Consider the following 27,682-nt stretch of genomic DNA (forward strand, 5'->3'; position numbering starts at 1 on the left):
CCCTAAGAAGAAAATCCTACAACTGACCTCATGTCATGGGTCTCAACCAAAATGCAGTCAAAATGTTCTTTCATGCACAAAATTATCAAAAATATTGTGCAAAAAAGAAATCCCAAACTAAAATTTTGTCTACTAGACCTGGATGCTATCTCTAGGATCATAAAACCTTGTGTAAAAAATATTGTATAAAAAGGGTATACAAAACATAAATGAATTTCATGCTTAGACTTGGATCCTATCACTAAGCTATCTCATTATATATATACAAAAATTCCAAAATTTGGAAAAAAAATCTATAATTGGAAACTTCTGATTCCAAGCATTTAGGATAAGGGATACTCAACCTATATACAAACTCTAATAAGAGTTAACGTTTGTGGTGATTTTCATTCATGCATTCTTGTGATCATGTTAGTTATGGTTCTTGGGCATTTCCAGATCCCCTTAGTTTTCTTTGAAAAGCAGCAACTAGGGCTGTTATCAGTGCTATGAGAGAGGACATATACCCGACAAAGCTTAGGAGGGAGAAATTCCATCAGTGTATACACAGCCCCAGCATAGTGCTTATTGTTTCACATATTTTGAACGAGTAAATGAATTTTCCATCATTCCTTTTTTTTTAATCACAACAGTACACTGGGCTGATAGCCTCAGTCAAAAGACTAAGGTTAATAGAATGCTCTTTTGATTCCGTTTTCTAGATTTTGCCTAATAAAGGTAAATAAAGGTCTGGGGCCATGACCTTACAAGCATCAGTCATATTTTTTTCCCTCTTGATTTGTTAATTGGCATGAGAGTTCATCTACCCCTTGTTTTTCTATAGAGACAGAAAAATGAGATCAGGATTCTGAGAGCAAGAAAAAAAAAGCAGTGAATAGCTGCTATTAAATAGGCTCACATGCAAAGGCTAGAGTTCTTTAGCAATGTAGTGAATTTCAAAGCATAATTCCCAGCCTATTAAGGTCTAAACGTTTAAATTCACCGAGATGATACAGGAAAGAAACAGAATTGTCACAGTTAATCTATGAACATACATTTCATGCATGGCATGGCTATACTTTTCAACCTACCATTTGATATATGTGGTTTTACCTATACTATATAAATAACTTGTTAATTTACACCCCTCTTTTAAAAGTACATTCTGGTTGAGCTCTGGAGTAGTTTGTTTTACAAGGCTGGAAACTATATGCTTGGAAAGCTGCTTACTCCAGAGGTTACTGTACACAGGTCAGGATACCATGCAAGAAATACAAAGAATAAAACAACTATGCTGCCTTATTTGGGAAATGAACAAATAAACTCTGGCTTATTAATCCATGTGAAATATTAAATAGCAGTTAAAATAGGTGCAGGAGATCTATATAAACCATTGTGGTTAAAACTCAGAAACAATGTTCAGTGAAAAGTATCAAGTTTCAAATATAGTTAATAGAACATTAAAAATAAAACAATAGTAAAAATGAATGAGAATGATGCACATGAGTTTCAAGATTGTGATTCTCTCAGGGGAAGAAGGGTGGGGAGGGGAGAGAGAAAAAGAGACAAAGGTAAGATTTTATCTACATCTATACTTAGCCTAGTACTTTAAACATAAAAACTTGAAGCAAATATGGCAAATATTAGCATCTATTAAATCTAAGTGGTGAGACATGGTTGTCTGATATATTATTTTCTATATTTTTGTATGTTTGAAATAGTTTATATTTTTTTTAATGGGCTCCTAATTTCACAATTCTAGAATGGCAAAAAAAAGAAAATCTATTATTAACTTGGCCTCCTCTGTTTGACAGCCTGGAATTACATAATTATTAAAACTTTTAAGATAACTTGGAAAATATTTTATTTCTTAGTGATTTATAATGGTATAAAGACCATTCTAGAAAGGCCATTTAAAGACAAGAAAGTAGTACTTATAGTAAATTGAATTTCTCAGATAGAGCTGTGCTTAACCAAAGTTGCAAGATATAAGATAAGTAAGAACATTTGAAGCATTCTGTCACAAGGATGAGTTGTTTTTGAAAGTGTCTGTTCTGTACTAAAAATTTAAAAAAGATTTGTTTCTTAAAAAGAGTTTTAAGTTCACAGCAAAATTGAGAAAGTGCAGAGATTTCCCATATACTCCCTGCCCCCATGCATGCCCCCATTGTCAATATCCCCCACCAGAATGGTACATGTTACAACTGACGAACTTATACTGACATGTCATTATCACCCAAAGTCCACAGTTTACATAAGGATTCACTCTTGGTGTTACACATTCTATGGGTCTGAGCACATGTATAATGACACGTATCATCTATCAGTATGATATCATAGAGTATTTTCACTGCCCTGAAAATTCTCTGTGCTCTGCCCATTCATCCCTACTCCTCCCCCTTACCCCCACCCAGTAATCTGGTAACAGTTGATCTTTATCTTTTCCAACATGTCATATTTTTACCTTTTCTGGAACGTCATATCATTAGAATCATACAGTATTCCAGAATGTTAAATCATTAGAATCATACAGTAGCGTAGCCTTTTCAGATTGGCTTCTTTCACTTAGCAATATGCATTTCGGTTTCCTTCATCTCTCTTCATGGTTTGACAGCTTTTTTTCAGGGCCAAATAAATGTCCCTACTTTTTTCACAGGGATAGCAGTTTGCCAGCTACTTAAACATTTACTTTTCTAAAAGGCAGAAGCATGTTAACATTTCACATACAGATTTTCTCATACTTTTTAATTCATTCCTCTTGACCAAGGTTTCCTAGAGAAAGTGTGTGTTGGGGAAGTGATAGCCCATATATTTAAATGTCTTGGAACCATTAAAAATAAATATTTCAAGGTGATTTTTATGTTGCCTATATACAGGATAGAGTTTTGTAAACTGTGGTACTATTTTTTTGGAGTTTCACTCTGTCCTCAAGGCTGTAGTGCGGTAGCACACTTACGGCCATCCCAGTGGTGACCTTGTGGGCTCCGGTGATCTTTCTACCTCAGCTTCCAAGTAGCTGGAACTACAGGTATGCGCTACCACGCCTGGCTAATTTTTGATTTTTGTTGCAGAGACGAGGTCTCGCCAAGTTGCCCAGGCTGGTCTCGAACTCGCAGGTTCAGGCAATCCACTCACCTCGGCCTCCCAAAGTGCTGGGATTACAGGCTGTGCCTGGTTATACTATTTTTTAAATTTAATGTTAGGCATATGGATTTTACAATGATCTTCAGATTTTAAAATTACGCTTTAACTCTCAATATGCCAGAAAAAATAGTCATTGGCATTTAATGAATATTTTAAAAATACATTTTAAGTCATTTTATAAACAATTCACAGAGTATAAAGGGATAGTTTTAAAAAGCAGCTTTATTAGAAATTTTAGTAAGAACTTATAGTAAGCACAAGTTTTATTTGTTTTCTTGGATTTGAAGATATATAGATACTTGAAATGGGCAACAAAGAGGATAAGAGCTGAAGAAAAATCCTGAAGGAACTGTCATTAGGGAGTGGTGGTTAAGGGCTCAAATGTACCCCCCCAGAGATTCCTGGCATCACATTTCAGTCAAAGATGCACTCAAGAAAGACAATGACTGAAAGCCCACTAAAGCTCTGGGGTAGTTATCACCAGAAGAACCTTAGTTTTGAACAAGTACCTATAGCAACTCATATCAACATGGTGTTGAGCCCTGACCTCTTCTGCAGGCTTCAGATTCAAGTAGAAAAGGATGCTGCCACCAGATAATAATTCCTTAAGTGGAAAGGACTCCTTTCTCATGTTCCTCAAAGAGCAGGCCTGAAGGACAATGGGAAAAGGAAATCCTTCTAATGGGCAGGACTGCCAGACATAACTTAGGAACTTATTCCATTACCAAAGAAGGCAGGAAACAGACTCATGGCATTTATTGGTCTGAAGTGACCAGTAGATGATCCTGTTTTCTAGGTTTCTTCCACACCGCCAAGTCAACCTCCTTTTTTAACTGATGATTTTTACTGTCATTTTCCCTACTGAATTGCTGATGTGCTGATAGTAAAACGTGTCACTAAGTCTGGAGGATGTCATTCTGGCAGAATGGTGAACACATGGACCAGAGGAGCACAAGGAACAGGCATCTGTAGTTGTACCTATAATGCTGGATCAAGTTAGGCAAGAATATCTTGAAGGATAAATTTGCTCTGCAAATGAAATATAGTGGCGAGACACTAGTGGAATCGACATAGTCCATAATTTCTTGAAAATGATCCAAAGCCCCCACTTTTTACCAGGTGACTACAATTTCAAGGCTGCCACAAATGGCTGAACAAGGTTATGTAAACACTGCATATTCCTATGAAGAAGTCCTGCTACATCACGCTGCAGGCCATAGCTGATTGAGGTGCCTGATCACCCTGAGGCAGATTTAATCTCTGAAGAATTTGAACTAAGATACACAAAGACTGAGGTAATCAGCAGTTGCTGAAGTTGTGAGGCTGCAGAGTTGGGTTCAGTTTGTACCACAGCAACTCAAAGGCATGATCAAGCTGAGGCTGAAGAGATAGGACTAACATGTCATCCTGTGTGAGGAAGCAGAAATGAAGAGGCCTTCAGAGAAACCAGTCTACAGAGAGAGAATAAAGCAGACGCACCGATGATTATGTCTAAGAGAAGAAAACAAAGGAGAGAGCAACACAGGGAGAGAGAGACACAGAGTGGAGAGCAGAAAGCAAGGAAAGTAGGCAGGGAACAGAGACAAACCTAGAGAGAGAGAGAGAGAAACAGAGTTGGGGAAGTCAGAGACACACAAAAGAGAGTAACCGGTGACTCTCTAGATCCTACAATGTATGACTATACTTCCTGCGATTAAATTCCATATTTCTGATTCTAACAACTCCTCTTTTACAAGCTATTTTAGGTAGATTTCTGATTTTTGCAACCATTCTTGACTTAAACAGCTGTTCCATGAAAGGTTTTAGACATAACTATAGCTGCATCTTCAAATGTTTAATTTCCAACTGTGGCAATATATATACTACTTCAGAAAGCTGGGTCATTGTAAAGATAAGGCTCTCAAGGAAGAGGCACTATAATTTCTTTTTAACATCTTAACTACTGTTTGAAGACAGACTTGGTTTATAGTAACAAAAGCTAATATTTACTGAGCAAGTCCCTTGGTAGACAGTTCCAAACATGCATGATCTCACCAATGCTTCACGACAATAAAAAAAAGTAGTTTCTATTATTATCAGTCCTATTTCACAGATTAGAAAATTAAGGCACAAAGAGAGATTAAGTAAGCTGTCCAAGGTCACACAGCCAATAAAGGGATAAAGTTAGATTTATTGTTTATTTACATTAATACTGACAGCTAAAAATAAAAAAGTTTATACATGCAATGCATTTAAAATTCATTTCAGTCAATAGATTTTTGCTGAATGCTATTATATGCAAAGTACTGATTTAAACTAATAAACTGGTCAACACTGATGCTATAAATATAAAGTCCTTTTAAATATTATTATCAAAATAAGTCTTCCTTTCTGTGGTCCAGAAAGGATAAAAGTTGTACTTTTAAATTAAGCTTTTCAATTTCCAAAATACCTCCTTTAAAACAGAAGGGAATACATTCCAACAACGCTATTTTGAATGCATTCATTATTTCAAAACTCACTGGAATATTTGAAGATTACTTGTTGCAAGCTGGACCCATGAAAATAAACTTGACTTTACAGAGAAGTCTATACTGATAAATACATATCTGTTTAATTAATTATGGTGTAAGTTACACACATGTATATAAAAAAGTAAAATGACAAGCACGAGAGGAGTTTTTCATGGAAGGTGGTGAGTTGCCATGGATTCTGCTTCTCTTGATTTTCTGAGGAGGGCTTGTTTGAGGGCACTAATTTTCTCATCAAGTTCAGCCAGTGAATAGTTCTGCTGTAAACAATAAGGACACAAATTGCTGAATAAGATTCTGAAGTATCTTAATGCAGATAAAGTGCTAAATGAACTATAAATATTTAAAATACTCAAAAGCATGATACATTTTTCTCATGAAAATAATTCTGAAACTAAACTATACATGTTGACTATATCATAAATTTAAAGGCCTAAAATAACAAATCTTGAATATTTTTTTCTTTTTTTTCTCTTTTCTAATGACTAGGCTCTTCTGAACCTTTTCTACTTTGAAAGAATACAAAATTGAAAAAACCTGATTATTCTCCTGATCAATAGTAGAAAAATTAAACTTTAGGATTAGCTTAACTGCCCAAAATACCTAGAAATTATCTTTTGAGGAGTAACTTTAATCAACTACTTTTCCTGGGGAAAAATAATGGCTACTCTCAAAAAAATCTACTCAAAATTTTACATTAAGGAAAAAAAGTGTTACTCTTAAATATTAAGTGTGCAAAAAATTTTTTTAAAGTTTTTCCCAACTTTAAATTTATACATCCATCATTAAAGGCTAGCAAAACCTTACTTTCTAAAATTCAACTAATTAGTAAAGTAGGACAGGAGTGGGCTGACGTCAACATCTGCCAAAAATTTTTTGATTTTCGTGCTGCTAATTAGTAGTGTCCACAAAAGGGGGAGTGGGAGGAGACAGAAGTCACTTGACACATTCCTCTAAAAGCAGGACAGGGACTTTTGTTTTATTTAAACCATCTGAGTCATTCCATGTCCATAAGAAATTTCTCTAATTCAAGTCTATTCGTTTATACGCTCTTTTCTTCAGTCCTAAATCTTACCAGGGCATGTCCTAAAAACCACCACAGGTAGAAACTTTTATTAATAACAAAAGTATAAAACTAATTAAACTATTTCAGAAGCCAAAATGAAGATGCAATAAACTTAACTTACTTGAGGTGGTTGAACCTTTCTTCTTTTTCCAGAAAAGTGCTAGATGAAAAGTTTTTTGAAAGGTAAGTAATCAATATGTAGAAAATCTAAGCATTACTTTTTCTTTACAGAATACTGTATAAACTAGGTAGAGTCTTTGAGAACTCTGACAAAAACAAAGTCCACCAACTCACCAAGCATTATTTGTAACTGTTATCTACCTTCTTATATTCTGGAAGTCACCCTTGGAAGATGATGATAATAAAAATATATGGTGGCAAAATGGCAGCAACATGCTTGTTCCCAGCAATTCGTAGTTTCTCATTAATTACCAGCTTCAAATGAGCTGGAGTGACTGTGGAGAGAGGTGCTCTGGGGATTTTCTACTTAGTTTCCTTTTCTAAAAAACTTTTTATCCCAGGATATTGAACAAGTAAAACAACAGTAGACAAAGGAAGGTGAAAGTCAGTATACTGTACCAGGCCAAGGGATGGAAACATACACACATACCCTGGACTGACTATAATGGACACTGTGATTGTGTATGCAAGCAGCTACCAAACCACTGCTTCTCTGTGTGATACCTGAGAGAATAGTCTTTTTGGTGACTGAAATGGGCATGGGTCCGATTCCAGCCAATGAATAGGAGAGGTCTGCTAGAGATTACGGGGCAAGCTTTGGAAGAAGCTTTCTCACTTCTTTTGAGAGGAAGCTCTAAAAAAAAAATTCTTCTGGATACTGATCTATCTGGACAAGACACCTCAGAGTGCTGTAGTCATCTTGCCATCTGCCTGGGAAATAAGCTACCACCCAGTAGAGTTAAGAGGGGAAAGAAACCAATACTTTTGACAATTATGATGTAGCCACTAAATCAATTAGCTCTAAAGACTATGGTATCATTAGACTTCTTATTTTATAATTTTCCATACTGTTTAAGCCGTTTTGAGTTCAAATTTCTTACTGTTGAAACTGACAATGTTTTCACTGACCCACTACTAGGCCTTTTAAACCTAGACCTAATTAGTTCTTTTTGACTTTGTCCTTAGTTTCACACACAAGCTTTTGAATGGCAAATTAGTAAATTAGTATACTTGACAAAGAAACTGAATGTAAGTAGCAACTTTTCTCATGAGTATTTTTGACCAGTGAGATTTAGAAGAGAAGGTTAAAACGCAGATCCTTTGTATCAAGTTGATTCAAAAAACATCTAGATATGCCTCTTATCAATAGTCATAATAAATGGGAAACCATTAAGTGTTGGAACAAGCAAATATGGAATAATAGAGCTCAGATAATTGTGCTCCTTCCTTTGCCAAACTGAGCTGGCTACCTGTGGTGGGGCCTATGGGCAGGTAAGGGCTTACTGTTTAATTGGGCCATTGCTCAGTCTCCTAACTTGCCAAGGGGTGGCTTTTTACACACCTGATGAAAATATACTTCCCCTTGTTTCCCTACAGTGTAACCTGTAGGATATTATAATTTCTATGTCATTAAGCAGTCAGATTATTACTACATGAAACCAAGTGAAAAATATAAGAATGGGGAGAATAAAGACATCAGTGGTTCAAAGACTTAAAAACACAGTAAAATGTGGTCTCTGGGGCTTATTTTAGGTCTAAGCAGAATATTGTGACAAATAGAACACTTAGAAACACCACAACTACTTGTGGGCACATTAGACTAGCTTTAAAATTTGTTTTAGGTATAAGGAAATCCCAGTACAGTCCCCAACTTGTGATGGTTATACTTAAGGAAACTCAAAAGTAAAGAGGCCTCTTTGATGAATGACTACCTTCTCTCCTTTTAATAAGTTGTAAAAGGCAATTGATTCTATACATGCAGTGTCTTAAATGTTTCTTCCCTTCTAGACCCAATGCCCTGATCAGCCCTTCATTTCTCTCTAGCTTGGACAATGACACTTTCCTTAAACTAGTTCCCTTGACTCCAATTTCTCTCCAACTCAACTTCATAATGCCACCAGACAGGAACCTAAATTACAGGTTGCTTTCTCAAAAACCTAAATGTACTCCAATGACACTGGAAGTGAAAATTCATTAGTGTGACCTTCAAGGCTCTCTAAAAAATTAGATTGCTTACAATCTAATTTTCCAGCTGAATTAGTTGTTCATCATGCTTTAGCCTCCCACTACCCTTCACTCACATATGGCCTGTGCACATGATGCTGACTTAGCTTTCAGTTTTCCCTTCCCCCAATACTTGCCTTTAGAACCAGAAGTACCATTACAGGCTAGAAATTATGCCTTGTCAGTGCTTTGGAACAATGTTAACACACCTTCAAAGCCCAATAATTAACTATCAGCCAAGTGCTATTCATTCATTCACACATCTACTCAATGTGTACTACATTCTGTGTGCTCAAAGATGAACAAGACAAAGTTCCTGCCCTTGAGAAGTTCAAAATATAACGTGAAAAACAGATATGTAAACAAATAATTATAAGTGATAAGTGCTATGAAATGAACAAAGTGCTGTAGAACTATACTTGTAAAGTATGTTATACTTACTATTTTCAAGTATCATAATTTAAAATCCCTAATCTTTGGAAATATTCAAGAAGATCATATCTTTTAAATAGTCTGTTAAGCTATGCCCTTAAAATTCTGAAGATGTTACATTAAAAAATCTTTCCATGTTTAATGTGAAATGGTAAAGATTTTTTTAGAACTATTACATTAAAAGGTACACCAAATATTAACCTTTGTCATAATTCCTGTATTACATACATCCTAACGTATTCTGAAGGTTTTATGTCTGTTTCACAAAAGAAAAAACTTTACATGATCTGATTTTGTTTTACACAGCAAATACAATTTACATATTTTTTCCAGTAATTCGTCCCTTTTCATATGCTATGCTTCCATGTTACCCATGGTAATCAACCATGATAATCAATCTCTATCCAATTGTAAGAAACTCCTCATGCTTAGAATTCATCTACATGTGAATCTGGATAAACACATTTCAATTAGAATTTTTTTTAGGAGTTCAGAAGTTCCAACGAAAGTTCAACCCTTAAGAATAATGAGGCCAAGCATGGAGGTTCACGTCTATAATTCCAACACTTTGGGAGGCTAAGGTGGAAGGATTTCTGGAGCCCAGGAGTTCAAGACCAGCCTAGGAAACATAGTGTGACTTTGTCACTAGCTGGGCAAGGTAGTGTGTACCTGTAGTCTCACCAACTTGGGAGGATGAGGTGGGAGGATCGGTTGAGCCTAAGAGTTTGATGCTGCAGTGAGCCATGATTGTGCCACTGCACTACAGCCTGGGCAATAGAGTGAGACTCTGATTCAATAAATAAAAATTAAATAAATAAAATTAATAGGCTCAACTTTCCCTTACTTTCTAAATTTAGACCTAGAGGACTGTGCTACGTTTATAATTTCTTCTATACACTTCTGAGGTCAATATGTAAAATTACGCAATTACAATTACCACATGTGTACTACCCGCATGAGGATGGTGAGAGTGATGAATAATGCACTATATCCTCTGCAGAGCGCATGCTCAACTCCTTGTGCAAGAACAATCCTAGAACTGGCTCTGGTGGTTCATTCATTCTAATATTATAAAAGGATAAGTATGACCTCTTCTTTCCCTTAGGGCCTGGGCCATATATGTTCATAGCACTGGAGGACAGAATCAGTCTGAATGTTTAAACCTTTTCAGTACTTTGTACTCCCTTGTAGCTCACTACTAATTTGATATGTCACTTCCAACACTAATCTAGAAGTGGTTCTTCTAATCAAAGATACATTGTTTTTAACAAATTTGGAAATACTTTTAAAAAGCACTAGTCTTATCACAGGCTGTCATCATCCATCCTTTTCTGAATGCCTAACACATCAAGGCCAATTCTGTTTACATTTACAATACTTGATGTTCCTGAAGTCAAGCAGTCGCCACGCCTCAGATTTCAGGCCTCAGATAGTCTATGGTCTTACCCATCAATGTTTTACCTATCTATCACTTCTGTGCAGACTTTCCCAATTGTCTCAAGTGTTAAGTGCTGAATCTCAAAAAGCTTATCTGATATTTTATCTTCATATCTTCCTATGACTTCATATTTGTATTTCCTACAAAAACAATTCCCTCTAGCTTTTCTTGTTTCTATCAATGATAGTATCATTTTTCCAACCAGAAACTTGACTCATTCTTGCTCTGTTTCTTTCCACATCCAATCATCAGTATTTGCCAACTTTTCTTTCCTATTTGCATTAACTTTTTTCTATTCTCACTCTTCCCTATTTCAGGATCTCACTTCACATGTAACATAGTATAACACTGTCTCCTTGTCCTCAGTTTTTCCCTTATCATTTATCTTCCCTAACTGTATTAGATAAATCTTTCTGAATATTGGGTTCACAAGTCACTTCCCTGCTCAAATGCTTTTAATAGATCTCCCTTGCTTAGAAAATAAAATGTAAACTTCTGGGCACAGCATTTAAGTTTCTCTACAATCTGGTTACTTCTGTCTCCTTAACCAAACACTCTAGCCTATGTACAACATCAGATCAAAACAAAACAAAAAGTTTACAATGGGTAATGCGTATTCTTTTGTTAACCAAGTCTATATGTTATGTTTTTATAAATCAGAATCAGAGAGGAGAGATAAATGATGTAGCAAGGTCTCACCAGAAACATCTGATATTACCACACTCTTGTAAGATCAGTTCTGTTGTCATAAATAATTATATTAATAAGGTATGAAATTGCTAGAAAAATACCCTTCATAGGGATTACTTAGTGAAGGCAGCTTGAATGGAAAAAACTTATGGTAGAGATTACTATTGGAAAAGTCATCAAATCTTTACAAAATTTCCTAGGAACATACATTCAAAGAATAATCCCAAATAGGAAAAGACTTTTATAATTCTCTAGTACCACCAACACATTTTCTAAAATTAGGCCAGATGAATAGAGTGCCTTTTCCACATTTATACAGCTACTTTACAGGTGGCTTTGGAATTAAATAAATGCTAATATTTACTGAGGTTTATACCATGTATTAGGCAGTGTGCTATGTAACTAGCATTATCTCATTTAATCCTTGCTTTGGCCCTTAGTATTTTTATAAAAGTCATTTTACATTTGAGAGCATTAAATAACTAAAATGTTCCTCTGAATTTTTGTCATGTAGGACTTGCTTCCCCTCTTTGTTATATAACCTGCCATCTTTTGGAAATACTTTTTTTCTGTACCTCACTCTAAGACATGAACTATAATGTCAGAAAGCTTGTTAGTATACCTAAAATGAAATACCTAAAATGAATTTTAAATGCATTTTCACCAGTGACTTATATTATCCATATTAAAATGAGTTATTTTATATCATTTTTCAGAAATAGTTTTAGTATGCTCTCTCACTTTTACCTTATTTTAGTTCTAAAGAGCTTTAAGATAAACCTCAGAAAAGCAGGTATTAAATAGCATAATCACCTCATAAAATTGAGGAAAATAACACAATGATCTCAAGATTATCTTTCTGAAAAAGGCTGATGTGCCAAAGAAAATACTTACCAACAGAGCACTGTTTTCTTAATGTTCTTGGAAAAAGAAGAATGAATGAATGAATACCACAGTTGAGGAATTAGACAAATATAGACAGTCTTGAAAAAAACCTGGTAATTAAGGTAAACATAGGGTGGCAGCTTGAAGTGTATGTTCTAGTATGGAGACATGCCACTGTATATGAGCTGAGGGAAAAAGTCAGTAGGGAGAGACTGAAGAGACAGAAAGGATAATAGAGCAAGGTCCCAGAGGAAGCCTTTGTTTTATAAGAAAGCAAGTTCAGAGTGACAGGCTCAACCACTATTCAGACTGATTTATTATGCCATGAAAACTGCCTAAGTTTGAGAACCTGAGTAGTGTATAATAAAAGTATCCCCCTTTTGGGGGGGGGGTTGGAGTCTCACTCTGTCACCCAGTCTGGAGTGCAGTGGCCGCTCCTGGCCACCTCAGGCTTGACCCACTGGGCTCCGGCGATCCTTCCATCTCAGCCTTCCAAGTTGCTGGAAGTACAGGCGCGCACTACCACGCCCGGCTAATTTTTGATTTATTGTAAAGATGAGGTCTTGCCAAGTTGCCCAGGCAGGTCTTAAACCCGCGGGCTCAAGCAATCCACTCACCTCAGCCTCCCAAAGTGCGGGATTACAGGCTGAGCCACCGAGCCTGGCTTAAAAGTATCCCTTTTTAAAAATTCTGAATTTGCAAAATATTCAGAATCATACTTTTTAAATAACTAGATACGGCCCTACACAGGACTGTGTTCATATATCTTTGAATTTTTTTTTTTTTTTTGAGTTGGACCCTCACTCTGTCGCCCAGACTGGAGTGCAGTGGCTGCTCCCGGCCACCACAGCCTCGACCTGCTGGGCTCCGGCGATCCTTCCGCCTCAGCCTTCCAAGTAGCTGGAACTACAGGCACGCACTACACACCTGGCTAATTTTTTTGATTTATTGTAGAGATGAGGTCTCACCACAAGTTGCCCAGGCGGGTCTCGAACCTGCAGGTTCAGGCAATCCACTCACCTCAGCCTCCCAAAGCGCGGGATTACAGGCTGAGCCACCGAGCCCGGCCATCTTTGAATTTTTTTTAAGTGCTTTGCATATAGATCACTGAGTGAACTGTTACACCACAAAGAACTTTAAAATAAAATAACATTTTTATTTATTTTTAAAAGACATGTAATACTCACTACAGATTGAAAATATTCAGGAGAGATGCCTTCCAATTCAAGGATTTTATCCTCAAGTTTTTTAATTCTCTGATAAATGTCTCTTGGCACCGGACCACCTAAATACATTAAAAAAAATCCTGAAACACCATTGAATAATTATTTTTTCTTACAATTTTTATTCTTAAAATACCATGCAAAGACACTTATGCAAAAAATGGGAAATATTTAAACTTAAGAAAATAAAAAACAGAAGTAAAACAATGAAATTCTTAGCCCATATTTTCATTTTATATACTATGGAACATATTATACTCCACTTCCCTCGTCAAATCCCATTTATGCCTCCTTTATTGTTAGGAGTTTTATGTTAAATTCACTTTACAAGACACTGAACAGCTTCCATATAGAACAATATGTATGTCTAATAGGCTTTGTAATTAGATGGGAGAAGAAAAAGGCATAGTGGCAAATGATAATTCTACTCAGTGGTTGCAATGTCAAATCATTATTGTCTTCAATTTATAATTCTCCCTACATGTTATATTTTTTCCTTTGACCCAGAAGAATGTTCAAAAGGGGCCTTACCATAATTCTAAATGAACAAACTTTCTGGGGTAAGTTGGTAAGTCAAGGTCAACCAAATTTCAAGTTCATAATTATATCCAGAGTCCTTCTACTTCTTACCACCTCTACCCTATGACCAATTCTGGTTCAGACCACCACCATCTCTTTTTGCATTATCACAACCCCCAAATTGGTCTCCCTGTTTCTGTCTTGCTTCCAGACGGTGTATTCTCAACACAGAAGCCAGCAATTCTTTTAAAATTTAAGTCAGATCATGTCACCTCCCTGCTCAAACCATTCCAATATTTTACCATTTCACTCAGATTAAAAATCAAAGCCCTTACGATGGCCTACAAGGCTCTTCACAAGTTGGACATTCTCCACATGCCCATCTGGTTCTAGCCACTTGATTCCTTTTTTTCTGTTATTCAACTAGGCCAAGCACCCTGTCAGCTTTAGCAACTATGGTTCCCTCTACCTCCAAAATCTCAAGGTTTATTTACTCTTGCCAACTTCAGATCTTAGCTCAAAAGTTACCTCATCAATAAGGTCTTCTCTGGTCATCTATCACCTCTTCCTATCCAGGGCTATCCATCCTCCATACTTCATTTTCTCTATACCATTACTGTGACCCAGTATCTTGTACATTTGTTTATTTATTGTCTGTTTCCCCATTCTAATGTAAACTCTAAGAGGACAGAGAGTTTTTATCTGTTTTGTTCATTGGATATGGCTGTGCAGCTTGTGCACTGCACAAACCTAGGAAGCATCAGTTCAAAGGTCACAATGCCTGGCACAGAGCAGATGCTCAATATTTAGTGACTGAATGAATATATGATTAGACAATCATTATGCAATTTAAATTTTTATATCAAAAGCATGAACATGTTAAATATAAAAACTACAATTTCTTTTTTTTTTTTTTTTTGGAGAATGTGTTTTTATCTTAGGACCTTGACTTTTCTTGCTCTTGAATTAGGTAAAATAAATTACTTTGACTTTGCGCTTGCTGCTCCCTTTACCTACAATGTCCTCTACCTAACCCCTGTACTTTTTGAGAGCCAATTCAAGGTTCACTACTGGGTCAGTGAGGCATTGCCTGAACCTCTTCACATAGATGCTCCAAGTGCTCCCACCATTACCTTCTACACTGGCCATTTTTGAGATAGGGTTCTTGCCGTGTTGTCCAGGCTGGCCTCAAGCTGTCTTCCCACCTCAGCCTTCCAAGGAGCTGGGATTATAGGTGCACACTGCTATGCCCAGCGTTTACTGACCCTTGAAAATTCCATCACTATTAATCTTTCTCCCACCTAAATTATAAAGTTCTTGAAGCTAGGGACTATGACTATATCATTTCAATATTCCTTGTGCTTGGTGCATAGGAAGCATCCAACAGATATTTTTCAATACTAGAGATTTAACCAGTCAACTCTTTTCTATAGTTGACATTTAAATCTATCCACTTCTGAGGAAGGGGATTAATTCTTAATGCTAATATCTTATTACCCTCAGAGACTCATTCATTCTCTTATTTTCTTCTGCCTCCATCCAGCAATACTTTAGCCAGACTGGATTCAGAAATTTTGTGCCCTGTCCTTTCTTGCAAATGCTGTTTTCTATTCTTGAAATGCTATGATTGGGGAAAATTCCTACTAACCTTCAAGGGCTCACATGTCACTTCATCAGGATGCCATCCCATGACCTCCCGAGAGAGTTGAACACTAACTTTGTGCCCCACTGTACTGCGCACATATCTGAAAAGGTGAAATGAGTAATTGTTCACTCAATAAGCATTTGAGCACTTGCTTTGTGCCAGGCACTGTACTATTTAATGTAATAATCTAGCAAAGGAAACAGACATTAAAGAAACAGAACCATGAAAACTGCTCTATTTTTTAATTTTTTTAAGTTTTAAAAAGTTTCTTAGAGAAAGAGAGGAAACAAAAGACAGGCAAAAGCTTTGTATCAGAAAGGCCTGGCATGGGTAAGTCTTGAAAAGAAAAAAGAGTTATCTGGTTTAAAGGTGGGCAGGGAATATACGTTCTATGAGGCTATACAAAAGAGAACCTACACTGGTCTGGGATCAGGAAGGAACAGCATGGACAGAAGGACAAGCATGAGTATAAAGGCCCTGGGGCAGCAAAATAAATGGGAAATAGGAAGCCCAGAGATGTGGCTGGAACTACACCTGTGGACCATACCAATTAAAATTATAAACCCCTCAGATCCCAATATCCAAATTTTTAGCCGAGTTGAGAAGCAAGACTTAATTTGAGCTTTAGAAAAAGCAATCTGGGGTCAGACATGGTGGCTCATGCCTGTAATCCCAGCACTTTGGGAGGCTGAGGTGAGAGGACTGCTTGAGCCCAGGAATTCAAGGCCAGCTAGGCAACATAGTAAGACTCTGTAACTAAAAAAAAAAAAAAAAAATTAGCTGGGCATGATGGCATGTGCCTGTAGTCCCACCTACTCAGGAGGCTGAGGCTGAAGGATTGTCTGAGCTAGGAGGTTGGGGCTATGGTGAGCTGTGACCATGTCACTGCACTCCAGCCTGGGCAACAAAGTAAGACCCCAACTCAGGGGATTAAAAAAAAAAAAAAAGCAAAAAAAAAAAATCTGGCCAAGGGTGGAGAATGATCTAGAAGAGAAAGTGTAGTGGCAAACAGACTATTTCATTTCTTTTCATCAGTCCAAAGTAGAGAGCAAAGTAGCTTCAACTATAGTAGTAGCTGTAGAGATGGACAGAAGTGGACAGATTTGGGAGATATTTAGAAGGCAGAGTCAACAGGACGTGGAGACTAAATGGGAAGGGAGACTAAGGTTCTGAAGCCAATGAAGATTTGGGTTTGATTTCCAGTTGTCAATTGTTATCCTGGGCATGTTGCTTGAGCCTTTTAAACTTTAGTTTCTTTGTACGACAATAACACCACCAACACCTCAAAAGATACTGTTAAGTATTAAGTGAGTTGACATATACATAATACTTTGATGGGCATTTACTATTGTCCAATAAATGTTATTTCACTTTCCCTATGGCATTTATTTTTATATATGCTTATACTCACTGAGAGATCCTTAAAGACTAGGACCACATTTATCAACACTTTTGTACCTAGCACAGTGGGTGATAGAATTGAAAGATGGTCATAATAAGTTATGAAATTGGAGATAGGCAAAGACTACCTTCGTTTTCAGCTGTGACTTCAATAAAGTGAGGCTATCAGAATCTATTCGGTGTCTATTATCATTCTACCTCTACTCTCAGTTTTAGAAAGTGGCAAGAAGTGTGAGGGGAGAAAAAGCCAAAATTTTAATAAGAATTATAAATTTCTAAAGACAAGAGACCACGCTTTATTCAATTTTTGTACCAACCAGAACAATATTTTATGCAGGTGCTCAATGAAAATTTGGTAACTAAATAAATTGGGATGTTTAAGCCACTCAAAGGTACATAAGGGGCACCACCTACCATTTTGCTTACCTGTCTGTAATCGCAAGTGGGCCTCAATATTTTGTAGTCGTTCTTCTACAGCCTGATTACCACAATCTCGAAGCATGCTGTTAGGTTTATGACCTGACCCTTGAATTCCTTCAGTTCTAGTCTGTGGTCCATATGTATTCACAACTCTAGAAACTAAATTAAGAAACTTTTGAGTCTATATAAATTTATATTTCAAGAATCAGAAATTTTTTCTACTAGTGTTCTATATTCTTTTCACAAAGACCATCTAACCACAAACCCAAGTACATATGAAGAAAGGCAAAATTTTTTATTTTAAAATTTAAAAAATTTAGATGGGAAGTTATTTCTATCTCATTTTGCTAGTAATCTAGAATAAGCTTCCATTGGTGACTCAGATATTAAGTGCTGGTTACTTACCCTTCACGTGACTTTTGAATCCAGGATAAGGGGTAAAAACGGCATCAGTTCTTGCACAACTATTTTCTAAGAAGAATTTAGATGAATATAAATTTAAATATATTCTTCACTTCAAATGTATGAAATTTTGATGAACTTCCAATAATTCATATTAATATATTACAGTAGAATTTTAAATAATAGATACTAGAAATAATAATTAAATTATCATCACACACTGAACAGATTTTAGTGACCTTCTTTACCCTCGAAAATGTATCATGATATCTAATGTTCAGATTTACATACAGAAAACCCATTAAGTGGCATAATTTAATATAATTTTAAATGAAAACCAATATTCCTAAAACTATTTGGGCCTCTGGAGAAAATAATCTGTATGTTATTTTAATTCAACTTCATCATAGAAATAAAACTCATCATTTTTACCAAAAATCTTTTTTTAAAAGTCCAGCATTTTTTATATTACTGACCAAATTAGTAAACACCTAATAAAAAGTTTAATTATACATTTAATATCTTTATATTTCATAATTTCACAAACAAGACTTTGAAACCTCAAGTGCACATACTTTTTCACTTTACCTAGATTTTCAGTGCCCATCATTTAAGAAAACCCTAATCACAAAAGTTATCTGCTTTTTCCCTTCCTATCGTTTTCAAAAAGTGCAATTTTAGAAAAGATATACTGTGAAAAATTGTTCCTATTTTTTTCTAAGCTGAAGTATAGTTTCTTTTGAATTAGATAGCAGCAAATAAATTACAAAGGGAGAAAACTGGAAAGATGTTATATGTAATACTACTATTACATGAAGCAATTATGTTACTACTAACATGCATATTAACATGTACTAAATAGTAATAATATATTTGATCTTTGAAGTAACAATGTGTTGGAAAATTTCCTGCAAAATTCCCTTGATTCTTGTGTGAAAAATGGCTGGTAAATGAGATACCAAAAGAAAATTCTTTTTGATTTTTTTTTAAAAAAATCATTGTTTATATTTAGGTTAACTTGATAGGTATTAAAGGAAACACACTAGCCCATTAAAATCCATTTGTATTTCTTTTAGTCAACATTTCCTTAGTAGTTTTGCTATATCAAACTGTATGATTAAATTCTAAATCTATGTATCTTTTATACCTAGAGACTAAACAGAGAGTCATCTTTTCTTTTTTTTTTTGAAACACCTCAAAATATGCTCTAAGGGGCCATCCCTTCTCTTTTCTCTTTCTACCATTTCATGAGGCTAAGGGTTAAAAAAAGGAGCTATCATCCATTCCAGAGCTATATTCCAAACATACAGATTAACTGACCAATCAGTGAAATATTCAGCATGGTGTGAAGATAGTGAATGTATGAGTGCTAGTCACTCTCCACAGCAATTCTTGCTAGCACTGTTTGGAGCCAGCAAGGGATTGAATGGGCCAAGGAATCCTGCTGAGCATTTCAATTCTTGTCAATTTCTATCCCCTGGTGGTTTATAATAATAGAGTTAGCAGGGAGAACAGAGAATAACATTAGTGACACATGTGCTTGCTCCCTCAACAAACCCTTTCTCATGGGTTGCTTGTCGCTGGATTGTAGTACCTGAGATTTTGCCAGTTGCACCTGTTCTGACAAGCTAACAGGAAAGTATACCAAATTTAGAGAAACACATGTAAAGTGGTAATAGGAGGACCCAGCTGAACTTAGGACCCAACATAAAGTCTGTATCATTTCATTATTAGGAGAATCAGTGTACCAATGTGATACGAATCACTTCGAGATGATATAACAATTCTGTGTTCATAATAATTAGCCATGAGAAAGTAGAGGCCACAAGAAAAATGTTCATTCCAATTATGAACTCTTTGCATAATTTTTTAAAGAACTACTTGTTTTGATTATTACTATGATGCCTGAGTATGATTTATGGCAGTGCTTTGCAATATTTTGTATTCTGCTGCATACCTGCAGATCTGTAAACATACTATAGCATCAAGTGGAGAGGGAAAGGAGAATTTGATGAAAAACAGCAAATGTATGCACTATGAGAGAAAGGAAAAAAGCTTAAGACACCATGGTCTTCATGACAAATTAGTTCTATCGTGACATAAAACATTTCAAACAGCTCAGGAGTAGTGAGAAAACTGCTCCCTCTGGAGGAATATTAACTTTACTAAGTTCACTTTATGTATTAACATCATAACTTCACAAGTACATTTTCAGGCTTGACATTTATACAACTCAATTCCTTTCACTAGTGGGACTGATCAACCCTGCCTCTCACATTTTACTTCCTAAAGGAACTTTAATTTTTTCACCTGTGGTAAACATCAGCCTCTTTATTGTTAGCATTTATTTAATTTCTGTGTAACCAAAATGAAAACCAGTTTTGCAATGTAGTCTACTATTAAACAGAAGGAAATTCCACTGCCTTAGTTATTAACTAAAGCTGTTAAATAAATTAAATTGTGTTCTTAGTGTTAGTCATTAAAAAAAACAAACGAAAGGTTAGAGCAACTGCAAAAATTGTGATTAAAATCCTATGAAAATTAACTTCTAGGTGGTTACCTTGATTACAATCAATAACATTGCAAAATTCCCTGACGTTGTTTTCATTGATTTCAGCTTGCTTTCTTTCAATAAATGCAGAGATTCTTCTGTCAATCTACAAACAACAAATACGTTTTAGCAACATAAACACAGTAAGATTTTTAAAAGTATACCCCCTCCCCCAAAAAACTTACTTCTGCTTTTCCAGCCTTTATTTGAACTACTTCTGGATCAAAATGGATCTGTGTCTTTTTCACATCTCCTAAATCACAATCTTTGTGCTTTTCTTCCTCTTGTAGGTCGCCAGTGGAAAAGTTGGCATTTGCTTCATTCTGGTCCTCTGCTTCTGTTTTTCCTATCTCTTCAACAGAAGTTGTATTCTCCTCTTTAATGAGAGGCTGAAGTTTTGCTAAAAAAGGCTGTGAACAACACAATTCTATCTGTTGGAGTTCAAACTAACCAAAATTAATTACACATTTAATATATTTACATAACTTTCTTCTAAGTAAATATTTAATATTAATTACTAAACATAAAAAGTTGCTACACCAGGATACATAGATATGACCACATATAAGTGTTTACAATTCTCTGCTATTGTGATCATTATCATTTGCTGTAAATTTATTTTAAAAAAGGAAAGAGAGAAAAAAGAAAGAAAACCTGAGGAAATTCAAAATTTTCTTTGAGGGAATCATTCTGTCACTCATCTTTTATTTTGTGCCAAATCAAAGCCTTCAGCCTCTGGCACCAATGCCACTTAATTAACATGTCATTCAAATGCCTCCTCAGAACACTAAGGCTTAGTATTTTTCTTCCTTAACATGAGAGCCCAGTGCTCTCACTCAGCAAAGCCCTGCATTATCACTATATCACTGGAGATTCTCTACTTGAAACTGCAGTTGGCCAATGTGAATGAGAGAGCATAGACATGGAATATATAGGTGTTATGCTAAGTGAACACTCACTTTTCCTGACATGGCAAAATATCATCTCGAGTTACAAAATTAAATTTTAAAAAATAAAACAAATTAGGAAAAAAACACAACACCCTACTGAGATCCATAAAGCTCTGTAGCTGAAAACAGATAGATGGCTATCACTGTACTGGAGTGGGGGGAAAACCTTGTTGTACAATATAAATTATATTATCCATTTACTGTCCCCTCCCCCCCTCCACACAATTACCCTCCCTCCCTCCACACAATTAGGCTCATTTGAGTTCTTCAGCTCACTGCTCTGCCCTTTAAAAATAGGGTTAACTATTAGTTTTAACATGGAACATAGCGTTAAATTTTCCTACAAAGTCATTGAATAGAGGGCTAAAAATTAATGCCTATTACATTAGGCAAAACACAAAAACACTTATCAATGTTCCAATTATATTTTTCATACCTACAATTTTGCTTCCATTGTCTGCTATACTAAATATTCTTCTGAAACCTTATACACCTTAATCACAGTAAACTGACCAATCCAAACAGTTCTTCCACTCATCTTTTTGACATTTCACATTTTACACTTTGATTAGAGATAAACTGCAAACTTATACCGATTATAATTGCAGAAATATTCAATTAGAAATCAGCAAAGTCATAATACTGTTCAGTTACTGAACTAAATATTAAAAAACATAACAATACTATTATAAATAACAAATCAGAAGTCACTTCTAATATACAGAATGAATTATTTCAAACTGTTAAGAAAAGATAAAATAGTGACTGGTTACTTACTAAGATGAGACATTAATGTCACAGAAATTACTTTCTTTTTAAAAACTATGCTGAAACTGTTTAATTGCAATAGACACTCCAGGATATGTCATGCTGGGATAATGCCACTTCTTGAACCACTGAAAGCACTCCATGAGCCTCCAAACTCACCCAAGGCATGGAATCATTATCATAGCATGACACACACCTGCCGTGTCTTATTGCTTAATTATAACCCACCATAGATGGAACTGTATTGAATTTTCAGTGCAAGTCTAAAATTGAATAGAATTGCATTCGTTCAATCTCATACCTACATCAGCCTAGTGGACTGTATTCCCTTAACTGTCCTGATCACTGTTGAAATTAACAGATTTACATCCAATCTAGACGTAAGTAAACTTTTATTAGTAAAACTATTAATATAGTGTTAAGACAGAACTGACAAATAGGCCAGCTAATTTAACCACAATTAATTTCTATGTTCAATATCGAGTTAACATTTCTAACAAGAAATTTACCTGTAAAAACAAAACGTGTTGCTCAAGTGCACTAAAGAGCAGTGCAGGCTGGAATGCCGAGAGGCTCTGGAGCTTGTTCCAATCGATTGTAATTTTCACCACATCATCTCTGAGGTTAAGCTTCAAAGGGGCAAACCAGCAACATCACAAAAATGACATTATTAAGCTGTATATACGGGGCTGTCGCACAAAAAAAAAGATATCTATAGAGTAACGTGATTATTTTGCTCAAAATTATAAAGTTTTTAAAGATACATTAAAATGCTCTACCTAGTTACCATTTTAAAAGTCCAAGAAAAGTGATTCTCTCTCTCTCTCTCTCACACTCACACACACACAAAATGATATCTAATATTATTCTTAGATCTGTGTAATGGGATCAATTTAGAGGTGAAACCATCCATAAAAGATGAAAAGATGAAAGCTCTTTTGGTATGTCAATATCTAAAAACCTTTGGATGGGGTCCAAAATAGACTTGCCCTAATTCAGAATCCAACTACTACTAGGCTCAGAGCATTAAGCAGAGGAGGCACACTGGTTTATGAAAGTTCTAATATTTGTTAAATATGTTCACTAATATGTATCAGAAATAATCTGATGTCACATTAAATCACATTCTTATTGTTATCAACTTTAACCAATTTTTAAAATAACTTAAAAATCAATACTATTCATATATATAGTCTAGGGATAAATGGCAACATGTTTATCTACTTCAAATAAAAAAATATTATTTAGCTATGAAGTTTGAAACTAACTGAAAAACAAATACTTCTCCACAACAGTGAAATAAATTGCCAGAAACGAGATGAAATGTCTGTATCTTTTGTTAAATACTATCTTCTAATAAAATGTGAGAGCTCATTATATAACAATTTCTTACCAGTTAGTGATATAATAGAATAAAATAATTCCCAGAAAACTAACCAAGACCCTGAATATAAAATTAATAACAAAATCTGTCAAAATTATAGAGTGAGAGCATCCATCAGTCTTTTGAGTAAATAAAAGTGAACCACCATAAACTTTTCTAGGGACGTATTTATAACAAAATGTAAGGATATATTCCATAGTAGAATTAAGTTAACTAAATTTATTTTTCAGAAATAATTTATAAAAAAAGTCAATCGTTTTCTATGAAATAAAGATATGTGTTATATGAGTTCAAATACAGATTTTATGAGGTGTAATTATAATAAAAAGATAAATCACTGTAGTAAGGATCAAAGAGATTCAAGGTTACTAATAAAAAGGTAATATATTGAAATAAATACTATGTGACAGAAATTTACTGCTCTTGGAACATGAGACCAGAAGTGTAAAGAAATATGAAATTTTATGTAGGCTACACTGGCAAAAATTAGTTTATAATAATTAAGATTTCACATTAAGATTAATGCATTAAGATTAATTTAATTTATATTCCTTTAATGCCTATCATTTGTTAGACCATAACTTATTATGGAAGTAACCCATTATTATATTTTTATAGTCCTCAGAAAAACCTATAATTGATTGTAGCAAATTTATGAATATGATTTGAGGATAAAGCAGGAAAAACCAAAAGTAAAGCATCACAATTTCTAGAGAAAATAATTTATAGAGAACAGGTCTTAATGTTTGGATCATATTTTCATTTCAATTCAGCAGAATTATGTAAGCCTTCAAGTGCAATTAAAGTAATTGGTCTTTTAAGAAAACTACATAATAATGTCATAAATTAATTCTAAAATTATCCCAATACATCTAACCATTCATTCAACAGATTCCTTATATGTAATATGAATGCTATGCATTTTTATCCTATAGAACTTGGAAACTACTCACTTAAAAAAAAAATCTCTGTAAGTCTGCTATTACCATAAACTTTAAATATGCATTTTCAGTAAAAACTTTATCAAATTACTTCAAAAATCCAAGCTACAAATAAGTAATCCTTTGGCTTGGTAAACGGGTCATGCAGAGGCAAGCAAAAAATGTTACATTCAGTAAATGTTGAGATCTAAAGTAGAAAATTCTTCTTAACATGTTTCCTACTGGGAAACAGTAATAATAATACAATGATGCTTAGAATGATACAGGATGAACTTAGGCATATTACAAACACATTTTAGAAATCCTTTAAACTTATTGCAAAGAATACACTGATTACCCTGGGGGCAATTTTATAAGTATGGTACTTTAGTTTTCATAATTCTTAAACGGCACTTCTCAAAATATAAAGGATTACCAAAATGGCTAGCATTTAAAAGATGAGACAATCTTACTCTGGATACTTTTATAGAAGGTCCCTTTACTCTGTCAGGGTAAACTCACCAAATATTTACTCTAAACATTTTTGACCCGTGACACAGTAAATTTTAATCATTTCTCTACTTGTAATTTTAGAATATCTGAATGTTTAAAAATTTTATATTAGTTTGAAAAATTCACTATGCAAAATATTTCAAAAGAAATGTTTAAATCATTGCTTAATATTTTTTAAAAATATTACATCATTGACAAAAACCTTCTGTAAATAATAAGTGAACAAAAGCTTTTTTCATCTTGATCTCAGAATATGAATAAACTTTACAAGTCCCAATGTCACCACAGAAAGTTTGCTAACTTTTAAACCATTTAAAGGTCTTGGGCCTTAAGACTGAAATGTTAATAACCAAAGCCCCCAAGTCTTAAAAAAATTTTTTTTTCGGTGGGGGGGTAAGTCCTTGGCAAACAACTGAGTGTGAGAGTTATTATCTCTTAGGAAATTATTTTAGTGATTGCTTCATTACAAAACTGCTTCATTACAAAACAGAATATTTAATTTACAGTAATGTCTTTGTCAGTCACAACAAACATGCCAAGAATTTTTAAAATATTGAAATAACTTTTTAAAACAGTGAATTGCCATCTATTCGAGGCTTTTAAAAAGGATTTTCACAAATCAGACAAATGCTCTATTTTCATAGGAATTTACCATTATCTTTGATACAAATGCCTGCTGTGCCTACTACATGGACTAGTATCAGTACCCAAACAAGCTTTTACAGCTAGAAAATAGACCATGTAAGATACAAAAGAATATTATCCTTTAAAAAGCAGGTAAGCAAACATGCTTTTAAGTTGTTTCTCATTTAAAATTTGCTTTGAATTTCACACCATGAAACAATATGGTGAACTTGATTGAATAGAGTGTAAGGAGCCCACATTTTAAAACTCAGTTTGACTCTGACATTTCTGCAAAAGCGATTAGTCGGTTAAACTAGTTAACAGTTAAACAACAGTTCTAATGCAAAAGCATCAACCATGAATAACTCATTTAACTTTACACGAGAAATATTTTAGATGAATTCCCAGTACTTTCCTCCCCGTTTGAAAAGGTAATAGATGCACACAACGGCCAGAAGGAAAAAATAAAACCAAGTGACCCATAAGAGCAAATCAAACCCCCCCTCCCCCAAAGAAGGAAGAAAGCGCGCTTTTCCAAAAATCTCAGGCCGTACTGACCAACCAATTCCTACAATGAATAAGTTGGAGGAAAAAGGACCCTGAGCGTCAGACGCCTCCTAAACTCTTAGTGAAGCTTTTCCGCAGGGATCCTCCCCAAGCCTGCTCCTCTCAGAGCTGGGTTTCTACTTAGACCATCCTCACTCTTGGGGAGGACAGCTGCAAGGCAACCTAGTTTGAACTAGTACTGAACTAAGCCGCTACTGCCGTCCTCCTCTCTCCGACTGGGGACTGCAGAGCCCGGGATTCTCCCCAAGCCTCAGCTACTTTGGCCGCACCCCACACCTCGGCTGCCCCCAGCCGCCACTAGATGAAAAAAAACGGGGGGGAGGGGCCGGTGGTTCCCATTCCCCCACCACTCGGGCCACCTCTCACCTGTCCAGTCAGAGTGTGCAGGGAGCGAAAGATTTCGAAGAGCACCTCTTGGGTGAGGCTGGGGCTGCAGCTTCTCTCCAGGCTCCTGTCACCGCTACTCGGACGATTAAGCTCCGAGGCAGCGGCCATGATACCTCCGCAGGCCGCCCCGCCACCGACAGCACCACAGCCGCCAAGGCTCGCTCGCAACCCCACCCCCTCCCGCTCCTAATTTCGTCGCTCGGCGATGACGTAAACACAGCGTCTGGTTTAGATCGGGTCTTTGAGGCCCCACCCTCTCTATGTGACTGACACGCACATATACCAATCAGGTGCTCTGCGCCGAGGCTCTGGCGCGAGTAATTACCGACCAATGCGAGGCTGCATGCTAAATTTGGGAATGGTGACTGGAGTCGTTATCAACGTTGTGAAGGGTTAGTGTCAAGAAGCCGACCTCGACTCTTAGATGTTCCTTTTGAATGTTGGTAAGAGGCGTTACATGTTAGAGGGTGAGTCCCAAAATTAAAAGTTGAAGTCTTAACATGGCGGTGTGGAGTGGGTCTGGAGAAAAGATTGTTGGTCCGGGCTGGAGCGGTGCCCACACGTGTTTCTGAACACTGGAAAACTCATAAGAATGTTCACAATTGTATAGAACATTTTCATCTCTTCAAGGTTGCTTAAAACTTCGGCAAATCAACACTGCTAATTTTTCACGCGGGGAAGGAGAGGTTGTAAAAGAACAATAAAAGAGTTCCATTAATGCCTCATTTTACTATTGAGGGAGACATTGATGACTTTAAATCAAAAGTTATGTCAACGTTTAAAATATCCATTAGTTGTCATTCTCTAACTGTAAGAGTTGCTCAACCCTAAAATTGTTTCAAAGAAGTGAAACACTGTCAATATGATTCCAACAGGAATTTAATCTAAATAATGTCATGCAACCACAGTCTTTGAAATTAGTACATAAACTGAATTGAAATTTGAAAAAGTGTTGTTTTTCACATATCTTTATCATAAAGTTGTTCAAAGGACTTCATAATCTTTTAGTGAGACTCAGACTTTTTAAAAAGTGTTATCCAGCCTCCCCAAAACAAGCACGTTTCAGAAAAATTTTTTAGT

General features: G+C 35.6%; 1 protein-coding gene across 5 annotated transcripts; it reads right to left on the reverse strand.

Annotated features, from left to right (window-relative positions):
• Window positions 1-5,275: 5,275 nt before the first annotated feature.
• Window positions 5,276-26,808, reverse strand: MBIP (MAP3K12 binding inhibitory protein 1). 5 transcript variants are annotated; one of them, XM_008052848.2, is made up of 9 exons: window positions 26,582-26,808; window positions 22,717-22,836; window positions 20,675-20,899; window positions 20,499-20,595; window positions 17,942-18,007; window positions 17,543-17,695; window positions 13,516-13,613; window positions 6,821-6,859; window positions 5,276-5,890 (listed from the first exon to the last, which is right to left on the reverse strand). In XM_008052848.2, the coding sequence occupies exons 1-9, from the start codon at window positions 26,708-26,710 to the stop codon at window positions 5,786-5,788; spliced, it is 1,032 nt and encodes a 343-aa protein (XP_008051039.1). In that variant the 5' UTR covers window positions 26,711-26,808; the 3' UTR covers window positions 5,276-5,785. The 5 variants fall into 5 exon arrangements, with proteins under 5 accessions (XP_008051039.1, XP_008051038.1, XP_021565562.1 ...); XM_008052847.2 differs by having other exon boundaries at window positions 5,276-5,893; XM_021709887.1 differs by lacking the exon at window positions 17,942-18,007 and having other exon boundaries at window positions 5,276-5,893.
• Between the last annotated feature and the right edge of the window lie 874 nt (window positions 26,809-27,682).

This window comes from Carlito syrichta, unplaced genomic scaffold, assembly GCF_000164805.1.
Source record: "Carlito syrichta isolate Samal-C Ts95f unplaced genomic scaffold, Tarsius_syrichta-2.0.1 Scaffold287579, whole genome shotgun sequence".
Classification (NCBI taxonomy): Eukaryota; Metazoa; Chordata; class Mammalia; order Primates; family Tarsiidae; genus Carlito; species Carlito syrichta.

Bases quoted from the DNA above. Each gene is read 5' to 3' on its own strand.
- MBIP (XM_008052847.2), bottom strand. From the start codon at position 26,710: ATGGCCGCTGCCTCGGAGCTTAATCGTCCGAGTAGCGGTGACAGGAGC. The intron at 22,837-26,581 runs GTGAGAGGTGGC...GCCCCTTTGAAG, and splicing joins TGCACACTCTGACTGGACAG to CTTAACCTCAGAGATGATGT. The intron at 20,596-20,674 runs GTAAGTTTTTTG...TGTTGTTTGTAG, and splicing joins TAAAGGCTGGAAAAGCAGAA to ATTGACAGAAGAATCTCTGC.